The 23,700-nt window shown below is 44.5% G+C and overlaps 1 protein-coding gene across 1 annotated transcript in view; it reads left to right on the forward strand.

The window, feature by feature from the left end:
* The window catches only part of LOC309556067 (prostatic acid phosphatase-like), a 163,292-nt gene that overhangs the window by 60,525 nt on the left and 79,067 nt on the right, over positions 1 to 23,700 (forward strand). Inside the window, exons 3-4 of the mRNA XM_082258379.1 lie at positions 10,213 to 10,299; positions 12,780 to 12,932. Coding sequence (XP_082114505.1) covers positions 10,213 to 10,299; positions 12,780 to 12,932 — 240 coding nt within the window. The remainder of the gene's footprint in view (positions 1 to 10,212; positions 10,300 to 12,779; positions 12,933 to 23,700) is intronic.

Genomic DNA, 23,700 nt, shown 5'->3' on the forward strand with positions numbered 1-23,700 from the left:
GTTGCCTACAGTCAAGCATGGTGGTGGGAGTGTCATGGTCTGAGGTTGCATGAGTGCTGCCAGCACTGGGGAGCTACACTTCATACAGGGAACCATGAATGCCACAATGTACTGTGACATACTGAAGCAAAGCATGATCCCCTCCTGGTCCGCTGGGCAGTATTCCAACATGATAATGACCCCAAACACACCTCCAAGATGACCACTGCCTTGCTAAAGAAGCTGAGGGTAAAGGTGATGGACTGACCAAGCATGTCTCCAGGCCCAAACCTTATTGAGCATCTGTGGGGCATCCTCAAAAGGAAGGTGGAGGAGCTCAAGGTCTCTAACATCCACCAGCTCCGTGATGTCATTGTGTATGAGCGGAAAAGGACTCTAGTGGCAACCTGTGAAGCTCTGTTGAACTCCATGCTCAAGAGGGTTAAGGCAGTGCCAGAAAATAATGGTGGCCACACAAAATATTGACACTTTGGGCCCAATTTACACATTTTAACTTACGGGTGTACTCACTTTTGTTGCCAGCGGTTTAGACATTAATGGCTGTGTGTTGAGTTATTTTGAGAGCACAGCAAATGTACACTGTTATACAAGCTGTACACTCACTACTTTTTATTGTAGCAAAGTGTCATTTCCTCAGTGTTGTCTATTGAAAAGATATAATAAAATGTGAGGAGTGTACTCACTGCATGGAGGTAGGAATAAATCTGGTTGGTCGCAGATGTTTCAAAATCAGTTTGCTGACAAAACAAACCAAAATTACAGTCATTTCCAGTGTTGAAACAGAAACCGTTCTCATTGCAGCACGGATTGCGAGGAGGGAAAAAAGGGACTATCTCTGCAACAAAGATAACAAGAAACTCATTGCATTTCATATGCAAAACTAATGTGATTGTATATTATCCCCCAGATTGAAAAGATTAAGTGAGGAGACCATATACCATCATTCAAAAGGTTACACAAATTAAGTTGCATAAGAGTAAATTAAATCTAGTTAATAGCAAATGTTACAATTTCAGTGTGAATTCATGGCTTGATCAGATCTATATAGCATGTCTATAGAAAGGCAGCACATTGGTTAACTGCTAGTTTTTTTTTTTAAGCCCGTGGTGTGTGAACACACTCAGACTAACATAAAAAAGTGCACACACGCAAACGTGAAGAACACAAAAAGTGCACAGGGTGTGCGAAATGATCCACCTCCGAAGAGGAAGGACCCTGACCTTGATCCCCCGGGGCGCCAGACTCCTGACAGGGACTGAGGTACTTACATGGTCTGCCCTGCCAAAACCAGGCAAACCCCGTTCTCTGGGAGGACTGCTGAAACAGCCCACCCCAAGTACTAGGTGAGGCTCCCCCGAAGGGAGACCCCACGAGAGAGAGCAAACTAAGCCAAAAGGCCATATCCGCCCCTTCCCAAGACTTTCAAGGTAGGCCCGAGGACCCACACCCTACTCATCATGTGAAAAAAGGTGAAAGTGAAGTGACACAACAACAAAGAAAACAACACACAAACAAAAAAGTGGGGAAAGTGCTTAGTGCCATAGTGAGATACCATGGCAGGCCTTCCGGCCAAGAATAAAAAATTCCTCTGGTCCGAGCCAAAAGGCCTGTCCCAAGAGGCAGGTGTGAAAAAAGTGTGTAGTGCAGTGACCAAGGTGCCAAAATACTCAAGATTAGCTGCCCCTCACCTGTGAGATTAAGGCACCCCTAGGCTTCTACCCTAGGGGCACATACACCACGGGCTTCTTTCGGTCCCAGCCTTCGGCCAGACCAATACCAGCCCACCCCTACCTGGAGGCATCATAACTTAGATGGCTTAGGGAGAGCCTACCCTAACTGGGGAGTGACTCAACCCAGGAGGAAGGCCCTCCCACCACCATCACCATTCCTTACCAATTACATCCAGAAGCAGTACAAACCGGCGGTGGGAGAACCGGCTTTCTCGCTCCCTTCAAGCTGATAGGGGGAGATCCCATTCAAATCAGGAGGCAATGGACCCTTCCAGCTTTCTCTGACATTACCTACTTCCCGGCCCCCACAGTTATGCCCAGGGTGCTGCGGTTCATTTCAGTCTCTGCCGATACTAACCTTCTAGGTCCATACCAACCAATAAGAACAGATTTATTTTTAATTCTTTTATTTAAAAAGTCTTTAAAATTAATACATAAAACAAAATTTCAAAGCAAGATCAAACAAAATATTTTTCCACAAATTAAAATTTTAACATAACTCTCCCTCAAGACCTTTCCCTCCACCTAAACAACACACAACTTTGCTTTCCCTCCATCGCTGTCCCTTCACCGCTTGCACCCCCTATAGTGAAAAAGGAAAAGGACAAAATTAATAAACAGCAAGAAAATATTTACACCCACAAAACCAACCTCCACAGATAATATAACCAAACCCACCCTTCAACTTACTCCCACCTCCCTCATAAGAATCCCACCATTCACAGAAATATTAACAAAACCCCACCCCTATTCCACACCCACCTCTAGCATTATGCATAACATTACTTACTCCACTCCCTCCACCCACTTCATTTCCAAATCTTCTGGGCCTCTTCAAACCCAAAGCTTTTACAATCACAATATGCATATAAATATAGCCTTCCCCGGACCATGGAAACACATTATTTCCTCTCTCCTAAAAATCAAAATATTACGCACATCCCACAAACTTTCCTTCACACAATTCACCATCATCCAAAACACCCTTTGCTCATCCCTCCCCAATGTACACAAACCAAACATCATCATTTCAAAAGTTATCCTTCCCACCCCAGTCAACCCTTTGACCATTTCCGTCAGATTCTTCCAGACTCTTCTTGCAAAAGCACACTCCCAAAACAAATGCTCCACATTCTCCACCCTCCTACACCCCTCCCTCGGACATACCTCCCTATCAACCAGCCCTCTGGAATTCTCTCGTCGGCAAACATCTATGCACCGCCATCCACACAACATCCTTTTGCCTATTAACTAGATCCGTATTACACACATTTTTCCATACGCTCTTACTCTGTGCCTCACTCAACCCACCTACCACTTCCAAACTTTCTCTCCCTTCTAACACCCCCATTACTTTCTTACTTTCACACCATACCTCTTTTGTAACTTCATGCAATTCATATCTCCTCATACACCTTTCGATTCTTACATAAAACCACGGCGCCCTAAAACAAATCAATCTCACACAGCTTATACTTTCTTAGCACGCTTCCACTAACATACTTCAGCATACATCCAGCCAGGTTCTCTTTCTTACTAATCCACACACACATACTTTACTTCTAAGAACTGTTTAATATTTACCACACCTTTTCCTCTATTCGCTTTCCCTTTCATCACTTTCTCTCTCTTCAACTTCTCCATCCTTGACGACCATACAAACGTAAAACATTATTTTATTATATTCTTCAACATTCTATCAGGAGCAGGAAAAACATAAAATAAATACAACAAAATTGGTAAAATTACAGCCTTAATAATTAAGGCCTTCCCCTCCAAGGTTAGGGCCCTCAATGACCAAAAACTTATTTTTTTCTTAACTTTTGCATACACTTCCTCCCAACTCTCTCTCCCATACAGCTCATTATTAAATCTGACACCCAAAATCTTAATACCTCCCTTATATACCTTCCAACCACACTCATCCACATCATTCCATTCACCAAAAAACTTACATTCACTCTTTTCAATATTTATCCCAAAACCACTTACAGAACAAAAAATATCAATCAACAACTTCACTCTCCTTAATCCAGCAATATCTTTACATAACACAGTCACATCATCCATATAGCCAATTACACTCAAACTCCTCCCCCCCACTCCCAGGCACTTCCACCCCTCTCACCAGCTTATCCTTTGCCAACATTCGCAACAGAGGCTCAATTACACATATAAACTAAACAGGGGACAGAGGACACCCCTGCATTACACCCGCACCTATATATATTTCCTCTGTTAACCACCCATTCACCTGTACCTTACTGACCATCCCACTATACAAACATTTAACCCACCCCAACATTACCTCAGGCACCCCCATTTTTTCCAACACGTTAAACATAAAATCATGCGAAACCCTGTCATACGCCTATTCAAAATCTACTCCCAAAACTGCAACCATCTGTTTCTTTCTTTACAATACCATAACACATCTCTCAAACATATCAAACTTTCTGCAATAGACCTCACAGGCACTGCACACACTTGTTCTTCCCCCACCATTTTCCCAACCACCTCCCGCAATCTATCAGCAATCATTTTAGTAATTCATTTATAATCAACATTCAACAAAGAAATGGGTCTCCAGTTTCTCAAATCCTCCTTGCATCCTTTTTTATACAGCAATACAATTATACTCTTATGTATAGACTCAGGCAACCTCTTCCCTTCCAAGACTTCCAAGCATACCTTGTGCACCCAATCACCCAATACTTCCCAAAACGTACAAAAAAATTTAAACTGGCAACCCATCGCTCCCAGGCATCTTACCTTTCTTCATACTTCTTAAGCATGCTTCTATTTCTCCTTTCTTCACATTACCACATAACATATTCAATTATTCATCCCCCAAACATTTCTCAATATGTTTCAAAACTCCATCCTCCATACGCTCATCTCTTTCTTTCTCAACATACATATTTGAATAAAACTCACATACTGCCTCTCTCACTTTCTCATTACCCTGTACCTCTTCTCCATTCTTATCCAACACATTCCACATCCCCATTTTGCCATTTTTCATCCTCTTCTTTAAGCACAGCCTTAGCTTGCGATAATATATTTTTACACCTTTGCTCCATATATTTATTTAATTTTTCTCCCGCCTCCTCCAACTCACACTTTACATCCTCCCCCAATCTTCTTAACTCATTTAAATATTTAAAGCGCTTCTGCCATCCGTCATACTCCTCTCTCTCGCCTCCCTTCTCACATCCTTTCCTAACAAAAAAACACTTTGTTCTTACCTTCATCCATTCCCACCACTTAAGATTTTCAAAATCATTCATTCTCCTCATAAGTTTATTAAACAAACATAAATATTCACTCATTATCCCCACATCCTCCAACAAACTCATATTTAATTTCCATACTCCCCTTCCATACACATCTTCCCCTTTCATGCTTATAACACAGTCAATCCTACCATGGTCCGTGAAAGGCTCCCTCCGCACAGAAAAAGACTCCACATCCCAACACCTGGATAAAAAACAAAAATCAATCCGTGAACATACATTCCCTTTATCACTGAAAAACCTAAACCCTCCCTCCTTCCCGGCATCCTTCAGGTTAAAAGTATTTACAATATCCCCCTCCATGCCCACCACCACTCCTATCCCTAGCCCTTATAATACAATTAAAATCCCCCAATATAACCATAGGTTCCCTCCCTCCCAGAAAAAACTTTAATTTATCAAAGAAAACAACCCTTTCATGCCTATCAGCAATAGCATACACCCCCACCACCCTACATACAATACCCCCATACTCAAAAAACCACCAACATGCACCACCCCCTTACCACGTGAATTATTTTTTAAATTTTATTATATTTCCTTTTAAATAATATGCAAACCCCTTCATTTTTCTCTTTCCCAAGAGACCAAACTGCAGCCCCATGTGGCCATTCAGAGGTTTTGGGCTCCTCTTTTAGATTGCAATCCTGTAAACAAATAATGTCAGATGGTAAAGTTTCTAAAAGTTTCAGGATTACAGCTCTCCTGTATACAGACCGGATGATCCTCACATTTAAAGAGGAACACCGCAGCTGCAGCATTTATCTGGACAGGGTTTTAGGGGAAAAACATCACCTGCATCTGGACCTTGTCCGCCTTGAAGTCCTTGGAGCCTCTTCCGTCCTTACCCCTTGCATCTCTTTCCTCGGTTCAGATTTTTTGGGCTTTCCTCTGGGTAGCGTCTTTGAAAATCCTACCACCTCCTGGAAATTCTCCACTTGCCCTTGGCTGGCAAAAGACTGGGCAGAAGAGTCTGACTCAATGACATGATCTGAACCCATTGGACCCATGCTAGCTGAGAACTCCTCAATACATTCAGAGGAAGAGGGAGAATCCGAGCTCTTGCGCTTTAGGGACACGCTCTGATCCATCTCCTCACTCCCATCCTCCACCCCAGGGCCTTCCCCAACCTCCTCTTCACCCTCCTCCTCTCCCTCTGCTAACAGGGTTTTAGGGACACACCTCTCGGTCACAGAGGTAGCCCCCTCCACCTCAGCTATGTCATTGGGAGGATCAAGAGCCTTTGCTGGAGTGCTCTTGCAGGGTGCCATACCCCGCGCCACGTTGGCATAGGATGGAGGGAGCTGGAACACATCCACAACCCTGCCGACAGCGCCCTCCTCGCCAATGGTAGTGGCCCCTAGGTGAGTCCTTGGAGCACGATCCACCTCCGAGCACTGCCTAGCCAAGTGTCTCACACTTCAAAAAATTTGACATTTCCGATGCTCGGGGCAATCTGACATCATGTGTCCAGCTTTAAAACCGTTCTGACAAACCTGTCCAGTGCTGCAGCTTTCTTTAGAATGTCCGAAAGAAACCGGCAAAACTGAGGCTGACCGGGGTACCACAAGTAACCACGGTTACTCCCAATGGAAAACACCTGAGGGGGGTGCCGGACCCCCCCACCCCATCTGCGTCAGCCCTGAATTGCGCCCAAAACCGCCTATGACCATTAAAGGTGCCCAAAATATTTGTGAGCTTCGTTACTGCCAACACAAAGTCACAATACCGCAACAGGAAAGCCCTTACCTCCTCATCCCTCACAAAGGGGTTGTACATGTGTAGGGTCACTGGTACCTGCTGCTTTGACTCGCCACATAAAAAAGTAATACCCTCCAACAGGGGATTGTCCGCCTTCTCTGCTTTCCTCGCCATACATGAATGCAGATCATCCTTCTTCCAGAAGGTAACATCATACCAACTAGTACTAGGAAAACACTGCACGCAAAAAATACTCTCTTGTGGCATTCCCAATAAATCCTCAATCACCTTCTTCTGTACCACGAACAGCCCAACGCTCTATCTCCTAGGCTCGGCAACCACCAGCCTTACGGTGTTCTGAGCCTCTGGTGCTTTCGTCACCATATCTCCGCCCAAAACACTCACCCACTAAAAGTCACAAGGACAAGACGGGGAGAGGGATCACTCTCGTAAACATCAGGTAGCGTCCCGCCCAATAGCAGCATGGGGTGCACCCAAAGAAAAACAACCCAAGGCCGAGTGGGACTGGTACCTTCCGAAACCGACCCAGACCAAGGCAGAAACTACACTTGATCTGAGCCAAAAGGCCGAGAAGCGATTGGCTATCTGCTAGTGTGTCATTTAAATAAGTGATCTGGTCCACCCATGTGGGAGTGGACACAGGTGTGTCATGTCCACCTGTGTTTCCTCACCCCTCCTTGGTCAGGGTGATCACTCTGGTCTCCTGAGCCCCAACAACACCAACATCCCCCCCCCCCCCCCAAATATGTCAAGATTTTTTAGGGTGCATTCACCCCGGTGAATGCACTCACACGCCAATTCAATTTGAGAACCCCAGCAATGCACTCACACTCCAATTAGATTTAAGAACCCCAGCAAGGTTTTCCACTTTTACAGTAAGAGGCAGCCTCATTGAAAACCACTATAGGCCACTGGCTCCCACAGCTAATTATGGCCATTTGCATGTAATCGCTCATGCAGTAATCAAATGCGAGTGATCGACCCTCAATGTAGACTACCTGGGGCCTTAACAAGTTCTCTACTATATTCAAAACTATAAAAAAATGTTTTGGCTATACGAACACATAAAGCTTCCAAAGAACGAAATAGAGTGGTGTCACCACTTTCTGTAGCTGCCATCGTGGTGGTGCTCATCTGATCAGACATTATTTCTTAAGGCAAAAAGTAATATGCAAAGTATAGTAACTCACAATAATCACATTAAACTCATTCTTTTTTCTACTATATTATGATATAGCATTTTAGTATAAAGTGCATTTTAGTAAAATATCTTAGTAAATAGTGTACAACACCTTTTGTTTAGCTAAAGTAAAAAGTCAATTCAATCTATGTAAATATACACTATATGTTCAGTGCTCAAAATTGCTCGCACTAGGTCCACAATATCACAGACTTGCTATACTTCGTTCATGTCTGTAGCTGGAACTAACACCTTGGAAAATACCCAGGGAGCAGAGGCCAGGCCAAAAGGGAGTGCCACAAATTGATAATTTGCATCCCTGACTACAAATTGCAGGAACCACTGATGTCCAAGGAGCGAGAGGAACTTAAAAGACTCTTGTGAAGGAAGGACCAGGCCTACGATGAAGTTCCTTTCCCTTCTTGGCCTGTGGGAGGAAAGTAGGTTATTGATGATTTCGTCCAAGGTACCATCAGAGTGACAATCCCATTGGAAGGGTAAATCCTCCAGTGCCTTTTTAGAGGTTGTGTCAGCAGTCCAACATTTTAACCAAAGTTCTTGCTTAAGCACCAATGCCAAGACGGACAGAAAGCTTGGAAAGTAGTGGGGTCCCCGGAACAACTGGTCCGCCAGTTGGTCAGACTGGGTTGACCACTGGATTTAGATTACATAGGTCATCGTTTAGCCCAGATGTTGATTGAAGATCTCCGCAGGAAAAATGCTTGGGAAAGAAAAAAAAAAGGAAAAAAAACCTATTGAACCAAAGGTCCTAACAAGGAACTATATCCTTACTCCTGAAACACTAAGTAGAAATAACTGACTTGCTATAGCAGAGAGGGGGGTTATACCAGCTAACACTGCTCATAAGTAGTGCTGTGTTTATTTTCTGCCTAGTGTCCTTCTCCTGTAGGTGGGGCTATAACCTCTATGGTCAAGAATCAGAAGAGCAGTGTCATCAATAAATGTAAGAGAAATACAGTTTCTTCTAAATCTTTGGTTTCCATGCTAACACAATTCTTTCAGTGCTTTCTAAGGCACCTTTTGCATGGGCTTTCGGCTAAGGTCCCCCTGTTGGTTTTTTAGGCAGACCTGGTTGGATGCTCCATGCAGGTCTATGGGCAGCCGGGTGTAGGAAGACCTGTGTGTGTTTACATCCTCCTACCTTTGAGTTTGACACTGCATCCTTTTTTACCTAAACATGAAAGAGGTGGCCTGATGTTAACAGATACAAGTCTATGTACATCTGGCCACTCACGAAGCTATCACAAGTCTACCACAATCCACTGTCAAAATGTGGACTAAAACTGAATGGGCACAGATTTCACAAAAGTGACATCCATGCTGTTTTACTCTGATCCAGTATGGGATCTGCTCACAGATCTCCTACTGAATGGAGCAGAGCACCCGCATGACCTGTAACAAGCAAGCAGATCAGGAGTCCTAACTTTTGTTCCAGAACAGTGACTAATAAAATATTGAAGTCATTGGACCAGGATGACAAGCGGGCCAGCAATGGCATTTACATATTTCTCACAGCACAGGTTCCTTGATTACATCCTATACAGATGTGGAATAGGCGTAATCCACAAAGCTTACACACCAAGGTAAGATTATAATAGTATTGATTTGTTTTAAAAGAGAAACGTTTATTTGTTTGTTTGTTTGTTTGTTTTTTTAAATACTTGCCTAGGTGGATGCAACATCGGACCCCCGCCAGCTCCAATGAGAACATAGCTATCAAACACCGTTGATCACTCAGTTCTCAGTGCTCCGTGAGCAGAGAGCTGGTGACTGTCAGTCACTACTGTGTGCTCGGCCCCTCCCCTGCGCTCACTGGAACTCTTGGTTGTGGAGGGGGCTGGAGCAGCTAGCTCAGGGTCTCAGCGGCTGGCTGAGAGGCTGAGCAAGATGCCAGTTCAGGCTCCTGGGTGGATCCCTACCATGGGGTCGCAATCTTTCCCCAGCCTGCACCGGTTCTGTGACTTCAGCTGACAGCAGGCTTTAGCCCGCTGTCAGCTGAAAATGTGTCACGGGAGTGCAGAATGAACTGTACTCTTGTGATCCACAGGAGATGTACAGCTAAACAAGCTTTATCTGTACTTCTCCTTTTAATGTTTTTTTTTTTTTTAATAAACACTACAATTTGGCATTATGGACAGTATTAAAATGTCAAAGTGTGACCTTTACCAAATGCTAGCAGTAGGTTAACAGATTTAACCAGCATAAAAATAAAATAGCACTCATACTGAATTTTTTTTCATGAAAACTTTCTGTATCTCAACAGCTAGGAATGGAGCAACATTTTGAACTGGGACAATACCTGAGAAAGAGATATTCTGGGTTTCTAAATGAAACCTACAACAAAGATGAGGTAAAAACGTGGTAGCTTACTTTTCTCTTTACAGGTAATTAGAGTTGAAGCCAAATGGAAATCACAGTCATAGATACATAGTCAGATATACATTGTAAAAACAATCTCCATTTTCTTGTAACAGCAGTGTCTAACAAGTATCTAAATATGACTATAGTACAAAAAGTCCTATTGCTCTCAGTAATGTAATAGACTTGGTCTAACACCACCCCCCTCTCTGCAAAACACTGTTACTTATAAGGACACTTGTGCTGAGGGGTGTGGCTGTTATTCAGCTCTGCAAGCACAGGGCACTGCAGTGTTAAGCCAGGAAGCAACATTTTTACTGAGCATAAAAGGTATTTTAATACCACTTTCAAAGAAAAACAACTGTTTTAATGTTTTTCACACAAAAAAAAAGATAATAGCACAAATATAATTTGGCCAAGTGTTGGGTGTAACAAGGTTATTGAATGGTTGCCGTGTGCATAATAGGGCGTATGGTGCAGATTGCTTACTGTAACGGTGTGCATGATATAAAATGCTAAGTGTATTTGAGGTGCATGTTGCAGTGTGCTGTCTAAGTGGGTACATTGTATGAAATGTTGAGTTTATTGTAGTGATTGATGTGCTGAGCTGATTTTAATGAGGTGCATGGGGGGGCTTGTTATTTTGTATTTATTTTGATATTGTGGAGGGTAGGATGTGCTATCTGGTTCTTACCCTGCCTGATCAAACTAAATTCACAACTTGCCTGAAAGACACACTCTCTATTACAGGCCCAGAGGATAAAAACCTACCAAATGTAAACCAGTGATGTTGTACACAAAGGGGCTGTTATGCTTTCTAATGGGAGCACATATGGATATGGTGCATCTCATAAAATTAGAATATCATCAAAATGTTAATTTACTTCAGTAATTCAATTCAAAAACTGAAACTTATATATTTTAAATAGATACAGTACATGAAGTGTTCTAGAATTTCCTGCTTCCTGTACTGATTTTGGACTTGATAAGAAACAGTGGACCAACACCAGCAGATGTTATAGCTCCCCAAATCATTGCCGACTGTAGAAAATTTTGCATTTCATTTGGAAATCAAGGTCCCAGAGTCTGGAGGAAGAGTGGAGAGGCACAGAATCCAAGTCGCATAAGGTCTAGTGAAGTTTCCACAGTCCGTGATGATTTGGGAAGCCATGTCATCCGTTGGTGTTGATCCACTGTGTTTTATCAAGTCCAAAGTCAGCACAGCCCTCTACCAGGAAATTCTAGAGAACTTCCTGCTTCCCTCCCTTGCTGACCAGCTTTATGGAGATGCTGATTTCATTTTCCAGTAAGACTTGGCACTTGCCCACACTGCCAAAAGTACCAATACCTGATTTAATGATCATGGTATCGCTGTGCTTGATTAGCCTGACCTAAACCCCATAGAGAATCTGTGGGGAATCATCAAGAGGAAGATGAGAGACACCAGGCCCAACAATGCAGACAAGCTGAAGGCCACTATCAAAGCAACCTGGGCTTCCATAACACCTCAGAAGTGCCACAGGCTGATCGCATCCATGCCACGCCACATTGATGCAGTAATTCATGGAAAAGGAGTCCCAACCAAGTATTGAGTGCATACTATACTGTATAAGGACATGCTTTTCAGTAAGATACTGAGATACTGAATTTAGGATTTTCACTAGCTGTAAGCCATAATCATTACAATTAAAAGAAAGAAATGCTTGAAATATATCACTCTGTGTGTAATGCATCTATATAAAATATGAGTTTCACTTTTTGAATTGAATTACTGAAATTAATTACTTTTTGATTATATTCTAATTTTATGAGATGCACCGTGTGCTGCTGATAGCTAATGTTATATAGCTGACTGAGTGTTATACTGTTGCTTTGGGGGGGTTTGTGTCCTGGTTTGTAGAGGCTAAAAGGGTTGTTACTATTTAACAGCACCCTTTTAAAAACACACCCTTGTTTTTCCTCTCCCACAAATAACTGTATGAACTTTAGACTTTACTTTTGTATACATTTAGGCTGGTGATTCTGCTTTGACTCCCCTTTACCCAACACAAATATTGTAATGTATTGTATGGGTACAACTTCTGGCCAGAGCCCTATATATAGCAAAAATGCAATTGCAATAATGCTACATAAATGAGAAATGTGTTGTCCTGAACATGCTAAGATCATACAGGTCCTTAGGATATTTTTGAAAACTGATGTCCATCATAAGCTTTTCTGTCAATTACTGCATCTTAAAAATGGGGGAAATCACCTTATTTATTAATATAGTTTGCTTTTTTTTTTGCCCAAAGTTTCCCTTTTAGTGGCTTCTACTTATAGCTGACTCTGTTGTGTATGTAGGTCAGTATGACTGTGGTAGCTTCTTGCATAGACTGTATAGTCTGTATATTCCTGTAGAATATTTTTGTACTATTAAGACAGATGATGATTATTGTAATAACAATATTATTATATATGTTTGTACCATAGGTTTTTGTGAGAAGCACAGATATAGACCGTACATTAATGAGTGCCCAGGCTAATCTTGCTGGTTTGTTCCCACCCACTGGCAGGCAAGTCTGGAGACCTAGCATTGCCTGGCAACCAATACCTATTCATACAATACCTATAACACAGGATAACGTGAGTAATGATTTACATCAACTTTAATATAGTTTTTATCTACATTTATTTTACTGCTTTTGCTAGTGAGCCAGCAGAGGATTTAACTAGTGTAGAGGAGTTCCCTTTACTCACAATGCTCAGATGACCCTCCAACTTCTTCTACAACTCTCGTAATTCCTGGGCACACTCAAGGAAGGTACATTTCTCTGTTCCCTCCCTTAGTCAACAACTGATGAGGCAGAGAGAGAGCTGGCTGGGCAAGTAATCTGCAGTCAAGTGAGATGTCATTCACTGTCAAAACAGATGTGCAGTCAGCCAGGCCGGAGCCTAATAGCACAAAGGTTCTCCAGAAAACATCCAGCCATAGTGGGAAGAACCTCCATGATTGCTACCAGAGTACTCCAGTTCGAGTGGAGGGTAATTCTTTCTCATCATTTGGATCCCTTCAGCTGTTTGCCTGTGTTACTAAAGCTACCCTGGACTTCGCTGTGAGGGAAGCTGGCTGTGAGCACAAATGCAAGCAGCTGTGCTCCCTACTGTTTTACTGAAGTAGTCATTCTCAACTTGACTCTCTCTGTTATAGAGTTCCACAGGGTCATGTTTATCCATTAGGTCATCTCTTAATAAAAAATAAAAAAAAAAGTTAATATACCTATGTTTACAGTGGTCCATGTTCCGAAAAGCCCAGAAGTTGGGTCAGGTTTTCCCCTGCCCCGAGGAGTTTCATGAAAAAGTGAACGACCAATGGCGTCCCATTAAACATATGCTGGTGGTGCCTAAGCAGTTTAACTACCGCTATCCCTTTGCGGATCCTGTAGACAAACGTTGGACGGTGTCACCTAAGGTGCACCACACCATTTCTAGGCTGAATAAATATCCACATTGATGCCGGTGGAGGACTCTCCGGTTTTCAAGGATCCGGCAGATAGGCATGTTGAGGCACTTTCCCTCCACATGTATCTGGTGGCGGGCTCCCTGCTCAACCTGTGTTTGCCTCGGTGATAGTCTCTCAGGCTGTCACTGCATGGTCCAAGGTGCTTCGGAGCACCCTGGTGGCGGAATCGGCCTCTCCGACTGCCCTTGACATGGCGGATCAAGTGACCCAGGCCGTGATGTACCTGTGTGACGCGGCCTTGGACGAGGCTCCGTTAGTCGCATGGTTGTCTGAAGTTGGGGCTGCGGTCCGCCGCATTGTTTGGCTGAAAAGCTGGTCAGCTGACCACGCTTCCAAAAAGACTGTGTTTGATGTCCCTTATGTGGGGAGTCGTCTCTTTGGGGACACTCTGGATGAGTTGATCAAGGGGCTTACGGTGGTAAGAGTACTCTTTTGGCCCCAAGCCTCTAAGGGAAAAATCCACCCGCGCTAGGCGGGGCCCTTCTTTTAAAGCTCATTGTGGGTCCTTTCGTGCCTTCGGGGCACAGGATAAAGGTAAATCCTTCAAGGCCCCTGGTGGTCACAAGAAGCCGTGATCAGGGAATCCAAAGACCCGTCAGACCGGTTCGGCAACCCAGTCCACCTCTTCATGAAGGGACGCCCTCACCTGTTTCAGGGGTGGGGGGGGGGGGGACTTCTGCATTGTTTTCAGGAACCCTGGTTGTCCAGAATTCAGGAAAGGTGGGTTCATGAACTGATTCGTTCAGGGTACAAGATCGAGTTTCGATCTTGCCCCGCAGACAGGTTCTTTCCATCAAATCTCCATCTGACCCCCGATCATTTCAGGGATCTACGGTGCAAGATCTTCTCGCCCAAGGAGTCATTGTGCCAGTGCCTTCACGGGACAGATTTCATGGTTTTTATTCCAACCAGTTCACGGTGCCCAGAAAAGAGGGCAAAGTGCGTCCGATTCTGGACCTAAAGTCTCTCAACCGTTGTGATCGTACAGAAGTTCCGGATGGAATCCATCAGGTCGGTGGTGGCGTCTTTGTGTCCAGGGGACTTCCTGGCTTCCATCAACTTGAAGGACGCTTATCTGCACATCTACGAGGGTCATCGGAGATATCTCCGCTTCGTAGTGGCAGAGGAGCATTACCAGTTTGTGGCGTTGCCCTTCGGTCTCGCTTCGGCTCCCAGGGTATTCACCAAGGTTTTGGCTCCAGTACTGGCTTTACTGCGTTTAAAGGGGATTGCGGCCCTTGGTTATCTGGACGACTTCCTGTTAAGGTCGAGCTCGTGTGCCACTTTGATGAGCGATCTGTCGGTCACGGTTCAGATGCTCCAGGAGTTCGGGTGGACCATCAACTTTCAGAAGTCAGCTCTGACTGCTACGGTTCGGTTCGCCTCCGGTACCTGGGGATGATCCTGGACTCCGCTCAGGTAAAATCTTTCTCCCGGAGGAAAAACTCCGGACCGTGCAGGGCGAGATCAGGTCCCTCAGGGACAACGATCTCTCTTCTCTATGGGCCTGCATGCAGTCCCTGGGTTTGATGGTTTCGGCTTTTTAAATCCATCCCATTTGCTCAATTTGACATGAGAACTCTGCAAGCAGAGATCCATGCCAAGTGGGACAGGATGCCTCAGTCGTTGGACAGAAGGATTTCTCTGAGCCACCTGGCCAGATCGGATCTTTTGTGGTGGCTCCTGTCTCCAACTCTGACACAAGGCATGTCCTTCCAACCTCTGCTGTGGATGGTGCTCACCACGGATACCAGCCTGTCGGGCTGGGGTGGAGTTCTGGGCACGCTTTATGCCCAGGGGATGTGGTCAGAGGAGGAGGTCTGCTTAGCGATAAACGTCTTGGAGCTCCGAGCAATCAAACTCTGCCTGTTCCATTGGTCGCCTCGGCTTCGGGGTTGTCCGGTTCGGGTACAGATGGACAACGCCATGGTGGTGACTTCCATCAATCTCCAAGGGGGCACCAAGAGTGCTCAGGCGGCCAAGAAAGTGGCAGAGATCCTCGCGTGGGCCGAGACGCACGTTCCCAATGTGGAGAACTGGCAGGCAGCCTATCTGAGTCACCAGACCCTGGACCAGGGAGAATGGTTCCTGCATCTGGAGGTATTTCGCCTCCTGTGTGCCCGGTGGGGGTCTCCGGACGTGAACCTGTTCACGTCCCATCTCAACTACAAGGTGGGAAGGTTCGTGGCCAGAACCCGCAATCCTCCAGCGGACGCCACGGACGCGTTAGTGGTGCCTTGGCACCGGTATCGGCTGATTTATGCCTTCCCTCCAATTCAACTGTTATCTAGGTTCCTCCGCAGGTTGGCTTCAGAACGGGTGCAGGTCATTCTGGTAGCCCTAGACTGGCCGCGTCGGTCTTGGTACGCAGACATCGTGCAGACGGTCGTCGAGCCTCCCTGGCGGCTTCCGCTGAGAGACGATCTTCTGTCTCAAGGGCCGATCTTCCATCTTGCTTTACAGACTCTGGCTTTGACAGCATGGCTGTTGAAAGCCAAGTCTTGAGGGACAAGGATCTCCCGAATGCTGTCATTCCTACCTTGCTGAAGGCTCGGAAAGCTACCTCTAGAAAGATTTACCATCGCACCTGGAAGGCGATATTGCCTGGTGCGAGTCACAAGGGTTTCATCCCCGCTCCTTTTCGGTGGCGAGGATTTTGGTCTTCCTGCAGGAAGGTGTGGATCAGTGTTTGGCACTGACCACGATAAAGGGTCAGTTGTCGGCCTTGGCCATTCTGTTCCAGTGTCCCTTGGCGACTAATTCCTTAATTCGTACCTTTATCCAAGGGGTGCGGCATCTGGCTCCCCCATGGAAGGCTCCTTTGCCTCCTTGGGACCTGAATTTGGTGTTATCCGTTTTACAACAGCCTCCCTTTGAGAACATCAGAGGCATTCCTCTGCCTGCATTGTCCCAGAAGGTTGTCTTTCTAGTGGCTCACAGGGTGTCTGAGTTGGCGGCTCTGTCTTGCCGTTCACCTTATCTGGTGGTTCATAGGGATGAAGTGGTTCTGTGACCCAATCAATCTTTTCTCCCCAGGGTGGTGTCGACTTTCCACCTCAATGAGGATATTGTGTAGCCTTCGCTTTGTGTGAAGCCCTCGCATCCCAAGGAATTCCTTGGATGTGGTCTGGGTGGTCAGGGTTTACCTCTCTGCCACAGAGTCTTTTAAAAAGTCTGATTCTCTGTTTGCCCTTCCTGAGGGACCTCAGAAGGGTTCGGCTGCGTCCGCGGCAACCATTTCTAAATTGATCAGACAGACGATTGTTCAAGCCTATTCTATCAAGGGTCAGGTTCCTGCTTTCCCTGTAAAGGCACATTCTACTAGAGCTGTCAGTGCCTCTTGGGCTTTTTGCCATCAGGCTTCTGCGGCTCAGGTGTGCAAAGCGGCAACCTGGTCGTCTGTGCACACTTTCACAAAATTCTACAAACTTGATGTGATGGCATCCTCGGATGCTTCCTTTGGCTACAAAGTGCGGCGGTTGTTTGAAGAGATGTGTTTTTTTCTGTCTCTTCCTGGGGTGTTTTTTGTTGTTCTGGGTTAGCTCCTGTTTGAGCTTTGTTGCCCTGTTGGCTCAGTTGTTTTTTTTCTGGCCTGGTTGATACGTTACCTTTCGGTAGGTTGCGTCTTCCCACCCCTCACACCTGCACTGCTTTGGGACGTCCCACTTGTGAAGGCTGTATGAGGGGCTGCGACTGTCGGAGGACGTAAAAGAAAATAGAGTTTTTGTAAGAACTTACCATAAAACTCTTTTCTCTGAGTCCTCCGACAGTCGCAGCCCCCGCCCCTCTGGTCTTTTTTTGGATCTTGGGGTTATTGCCTTCTGGTACTGCTTGCTACAACCTGAGGGTCAGTGGTAACTGGATCAGGATAATGGCCCCCTGGAGGTGTGCCTAAGTGTAGAAAGTTTTTTATTAACATTTAAAACTGCCTAGCGTGCTCCTGCAGAGGGCGCCATTACCCACTCGTGAAGGCTGTACGAGGGGCTGCAACTGTCGGAGGACTCAGAGAAAAGAGTTTTACGGTAAATTCTTACAAAAACTCTAGTTTCCCCTTTTTTTTTATAAATGATCACATTCCCTCTGTTCTCAGATGCATAAGGTCTGGGGGGAAGAGAAGCAAAGGCACACTGATCTTCCCAGTGAATGGCTGTGTAGGGGGGGCATGTTTGGATAAGTCTGCTCATTGGAGGATAGCAGGCTGAGTTCCCAGCACAGCTAGAGAACTGACCATGGTGTGTTCTCCTGTTTAGTGTGGTCCGTTTTTAATAGGATGGCAGAGGGACTTGCAGGAACACCAGAGATTTCACACAAAGGAAGCAATACAAAGAGAACAGGATACTTTTATATACAACCAGGCACATATCAGGAATATGAAATGGGGTAACAAACCCACTTGAATATTGACATTTTTATCAGCCAACAACCTCATGTCTTTCAATTGACATTAACAGCAGTGTCTGACAACTATTTTGTGGGAACATGAGATCAGGTTTTAATAAATATCCTTAGGGCTCTTTCAGACGGCCGCTCCGCTGTTTTTGTCCGCTGCGGGACTTTATTTTTATTTATTTTTTTCGGAGCGGATGACATTTGTGTCATCTGCTCCGTATGCCCGCATATCATCCTATCCGTTTGCGGATGATATGCGGACATAATGTATGTCTATGGGCATTGCGGATGTCAGCGGTGTCGATTTTCCTTCCTTTCCGTTTTTTTACACGGAGGAAAAATAGGGTTCTGATCCGTTCCAAAAAACGGAACAGAACTGAAAGGAAGAAAATTGGATGTCAGCGGATAGTATTCCGCTGACATCCGCAATGCCATTGACTTACATTATGTCCACAAATCATCCGCAAAAAAATAGGATGATTTGCGGACAAGCGGAGCGGCCATGTGAAAGAGCCCTTACAGCTACAGTTCACCATGATAAGCCAGTGCTTACAGCATCCCCGCAACTCTGTTAGCATAAGCATGTACGATTGACAAATCTGAGCTTTCAAATAAATTGAATAAATAATCAGCACTATGCAGCTCTTTGATTACCCATCTGAATACCAAATAAAGTCTATGGGTACATTAAGACTGCCATTCTCTCCCCCATACCTGCCCATACTCAAACATGGTTCTTTTAAATTGATTGAATAGTAGAAAAAAATCTATTCCAAGTAAACCATACACATTGCAAAGATTTAACTAAACCTTAAAATAACTTATTTTATTCAAAGGACCTTGGGATAGGTTAAGTGCGAAGCGAAACAGACTGCCTACTGTACCTACATATTTAGTCCCAGCATGGGGCCTCATTCATTGTGGTTGTTTAGCCCCCGATGCATGAGGCTCCAGCATTAGGCTACAGCTGGAGGGTACAGGCCAACCATCCAGCACCGTAGCCGTCACCCTGTCAAACTCTAAGAGTCTGACAGCTGCTGCAGCTGGATGGGACTGGGATTTATACCAAGCTGTATGCACATTTAGGCCTTGTTCACACCTGAGCGATTTTCTGTTTGAAGCTTGTAGCTCTAAAACACTCAACAAACCAAATCCGATTAATTTCAATGGCCCCTGTTCACATTCAAGTGTTTTGTCGCCTGAAGCTCAAAAAAAAGTACATGAGCTTCTTTTTGGCAGATTACGAGTGTTTTTGGCCCCATAGACTTCAATAGAAACGCCTGATGTGAGTTTTACGAGCGTTTTTCTGCTAAAATAGCAGCTCTCCACTCCTAGTTTCCTCTCCCTCTCCTCCCCCTAGTGCTTTCTATTGGCTAAACAAAAACGCCTGAAGCTGTAAAACGCTTGTAATATTTGTAATACACTTCTAAAATGCTTTAAAAAATCTTGTAAAAGCTGGAAAAAAACGTCAGTAATTTGATACACTCCGGTGTGAATGGAGCCTAAGGGCAGTATGCACCCAGCAACTAATTCCTGGACCGCAAGCAGCCTGTGTTCCAGGGTGAATACTGCCCTAGGTTGAATACTGCCCTAAATGGAAGTACTAATGAGTATAACAATGGAGCAGACAGAATCTGGAGCAGCTCTGCATAGTGACCAATCAGCTTCTAGTCTCAGCTTGATCAGTGAAGCATTGAAAATGAAAGCTAGAAGCTGGTTGGTTGCCATGAACAGCTGCTTCATATTCTGGCTGATCCAGTCCAGGTAGAATAGAACATAGTGATTAGTCAGCTGCTGATTCATAAGTGTTGGTTCACACTAGTGCGATGCCAGACATCGCATGTGATTCGCACCGCATTATTATTATTTATTATTCAGGATTTCTATAGCGCCAGCAGTTTACGCAGCGCTTTACAATGTTAGAGGGAGACAATACAGTTACAATACAATAAAATACAAGAGAATTAAGAGGGCCCTGCTCAGAAGAGCTTACAATCTAATGGGGTGGGGCAGGTGTTACAAGAGGTTGTAAGAGTAGGGAATGAGCTGATGGAAGATTCGTTGGAGGTATGATAGGCTTCCCTGAAAAGATACGTTTTCAGGGATCGCCTGAAAGCAGCTAGAGTAGGAGATAGCAGTACAGGTTGAGGTAGAGCATTCCAGAGGATGGGAGAGGCCCTGGAGAAATCCTGGAGACGAGCATGGGAGGAGGAGACAAGGGAGCTTGAGAGTAGGAGGTCTTGAGAGGAGCAGAGAGGACGGTTTGGGTGATATTTGGAGACAAGATTGGTGATGTAGCTCGGGGCAGAGTTGTGAATGGCTTTGTATGTTATGGTTAGTATTTTGAATTTAATTCGCTGGGCAATCGGGAGCCAGTGTAGGGATTGGCAGAGAGGGGAGGCAGACACTGAGCTGTTGGTAAGGTGGATAAGCCTGGCAGCAGCATTCATGATGGACTGAATAAGGGATAGCCTATGAAGTGGTAGGCCTATGAGAAGGGAGTTGCAGTAGTCGAGGCGAGAAATAACAAGGGAGTGAATGAGTGGCTTGGTGGTTTCAGTTGTTAAAAAGGGGCAAATTTTAGAGATGTTGTGGAGGTGAAGTCTACAAGTTTTTGACAATGATTGGATTTGGGGCTGAAAGGATAAGTCAGAGTCTAGCAATACACCTAGTACCCTGGCATGAGGGGAGGGATTGATGGTTGCATAACTAGTTTTGATGGAAAAGTCATGGAGGGGGGCACGGGCGGGGGGGAATTACCAGCTGAGTTTTTGAGAGATTTAGTTTGAGGAAGTGGTGCGACATCCATGTTGATATGTCAGTAAGTAAGTTAGCAATGCGAGAGGAGACTGAAGGAGTGAGGTGAGGAGTAGACAGATAGATTTGAGTGTCATCGGCGTAGAGATGGCATTGGAAACCGTGGGCGGTTATCAAGTGGCAGAGGGAGGCAGTGTAGATAGAGAAGAGGAGGGGTCCAAGAACAGTGCCTTGGGGAACCCCCACAGAAAGGGGCAATGGGGAGTTGGAATTAAATTAGAAATGGCTCACCTATAATTTGAAAGGATGAGTTCTCCTTTAAAATAAAACATAAACCTATGTAAACAGCTTATTGCTGTGGAAGGTAGGGCTGTGAGGACCTTGGAATCAGCCTTTTTTTCCTTTTAATACAGAACGATTAATCTATATGACAGGGCTCTTTAAAAGGAAAGAAGGTGTAAGTCAGCAAAGCAGATTTATTTCCAAGAGGGAAAAACATACTTCTACTCAACTTGGACTAAAGCGGAATTCCACCCTTAAAAACAACTTTGCACCATCCGCTTGGTTTTTTTAACCTGAAAAACTTTACTTACCTTGTTTTTGAAGAAAATATACTTACCTTCCTTCCACTTCCTCCCTCTGCGGCCGTGTCCCGCACCGTCACTTCCTGCTTGCATTGACTCCTGGGAGCTAAACATCATCGCTCCCAGGAGTCAATGCGCCTGCACTGGCCCTGCTCGTCACTTCCGGTTCAGGCGCGTCATTCCCTGCTAAATAACTTTTGGGCATGCCCAGAAGCTGTGCAGGGATGACGTGCCTGCACCGGAAGTGACGAGCAGGGCCGGTGCAGGGCATTCTGGGACCAAAGAGGACACGGAAGAGGATACGGAAGAGGTCATGGAAGAGGACGCTCTGGCTTCAGCTGCCCACACCTGAGATGGCAGCGCTGGACAAGACATTTTCAAGGTAATTATTTCTTCTAAAAGGTACGTGAAACCGGGGACAGTTCAGAGGCTATCATTGCTGAAATACACGAACCCTGACTGTCCCAGGGGTATTTTTATCGAAAAAAAAGTTTTTGAGGCCGGAACTCCGCTACTTGAAGTTTGGCATTTGACATTTATTGGCTGGAGTTTTACAGAAAGTGCCTTGATTAATTTAAACATAACAAACATCAGTGTATTAATAAATACACTGTGTATTAATAAAAACACATATATACAATATTTACAACCCCACAAATACTGTACATAGGCATAAATTAAAAAATAGCACTTATAAAAAAAAGAAATACTGATCTCTTATGGGTTCCCTTCATGCCAATCGACCTGTTTGGGGGCCTTGTATAATTTCTCCCTTTGAGGCTCTCGTGTCTGAGTTACCCCCTTTCCCTCTCTCCCACTCTCTCTTACCTATGACCCTTCAACCACCCCGATCGCACGAAGATTTTGAGGACATGGTAGTTTCGCAGTTTTTATTTCTCAGTATCATCCCCTAATTTCAAACTTGTATCACTTTGGTTAGCAAATTAATTAGCTTAATTGCTCATTTGTGATGTTTACCCATTTTTTAGCCCCTGTGTGGGCAATTTTACAAGCTTGCTGTTGTTATCTCATGTTTGTTCTTAAAACCAATAAACATATTAGAAACAGAAATACTAATTAAGGGCTCAACCACACTAGGATTACATTATCACATGCAAGTTCATGCATGTACATTGAGGTGCACATCTTTTAGGACTGGCTGACATTGCAACTAAAAACAAACAAAGCAAACACCTTCAAATTTTTGGGGTTCATATCCAGTGGTAGTGCTGCTAGATACGAAGAAAGGTAAGTACTGCATGAAACCTGTAGCTCAAGTTTTGAGGAAATTCAAGTCCTCTTTGTCAAGGCCTGTCTTGACAAAAAGGACTTGTGTGCCCTTGAAATGTGCATTGTCTTTCTTCATGTCAAATCAAACAAATGTACCTGCACCATTTTTTCAGTGCGATGCTCACCATTTACAGCCACTTGCTCATAAACAAACATGGAGCTTCTGCTCAGGTCTGCCCAAAATTCAGACGGATGGATCTGATCAGAACGTGATCATGTGATTTGATGGGGATTGCATGAGGACTCAGGGGCATACAATGTGATTAGAGGAGAAGCGTTTTAACCTCAGGCAACGTGGGGAGTTCTTTACTGTTAGGGCTACAAGATTGTGGAATTCTCTACCACAAGAGGTGGTTTCTGCGGGTAGTATGGTGGCTTTCAAAAGACTATTGGATGTGCATCTCAAGGATCAGAACATTCAGGGGTATGTGAGATGATTACAGCCACACACACCTACACAGGTTGAACTGGATGGACTTTTGTCTTTATTCAACCTCTCCTACTATGTAACTATGTAGCTATGTAACTATGTGAAAAGGGCCTTCAATTCAAAGAAACAGGAGGTTATTCCCTTTCGTGTGTGATATGATATGTGGGTGATTTCAAGTCGTCTGTGTTTCTGGAGACAGATCTGTCCATTTTTATGGTGGGAGTTTTGCTTTATGCATTTGCTTAGGGAATTTACATGGATTATTTTTTGCATATAATTGAGGTATCAATAAATTTAATAATCATAATAATAATAATAATATATATAATATAATAATATATATACTGTGTATGTATGTATGTATATATATATATATATATATATATATATATATATATTTCAAACCCAAATCCAAAAAAGTTGGGACACTGTACAAATTGT

The sequence above is a fragment of the Pelophylax lessonae genome, assembly GCF_965119305.1.
Source record: "Pelophylax lessonae genome assembly, chromosome: 5".
Taxonomy (NCBI): domain Eukaryota; kingdom Metazoa; phylum Chordata; class Amphibia; order Anura; family Ranidae; genus Pelophylax; species Pelophylax lessonae.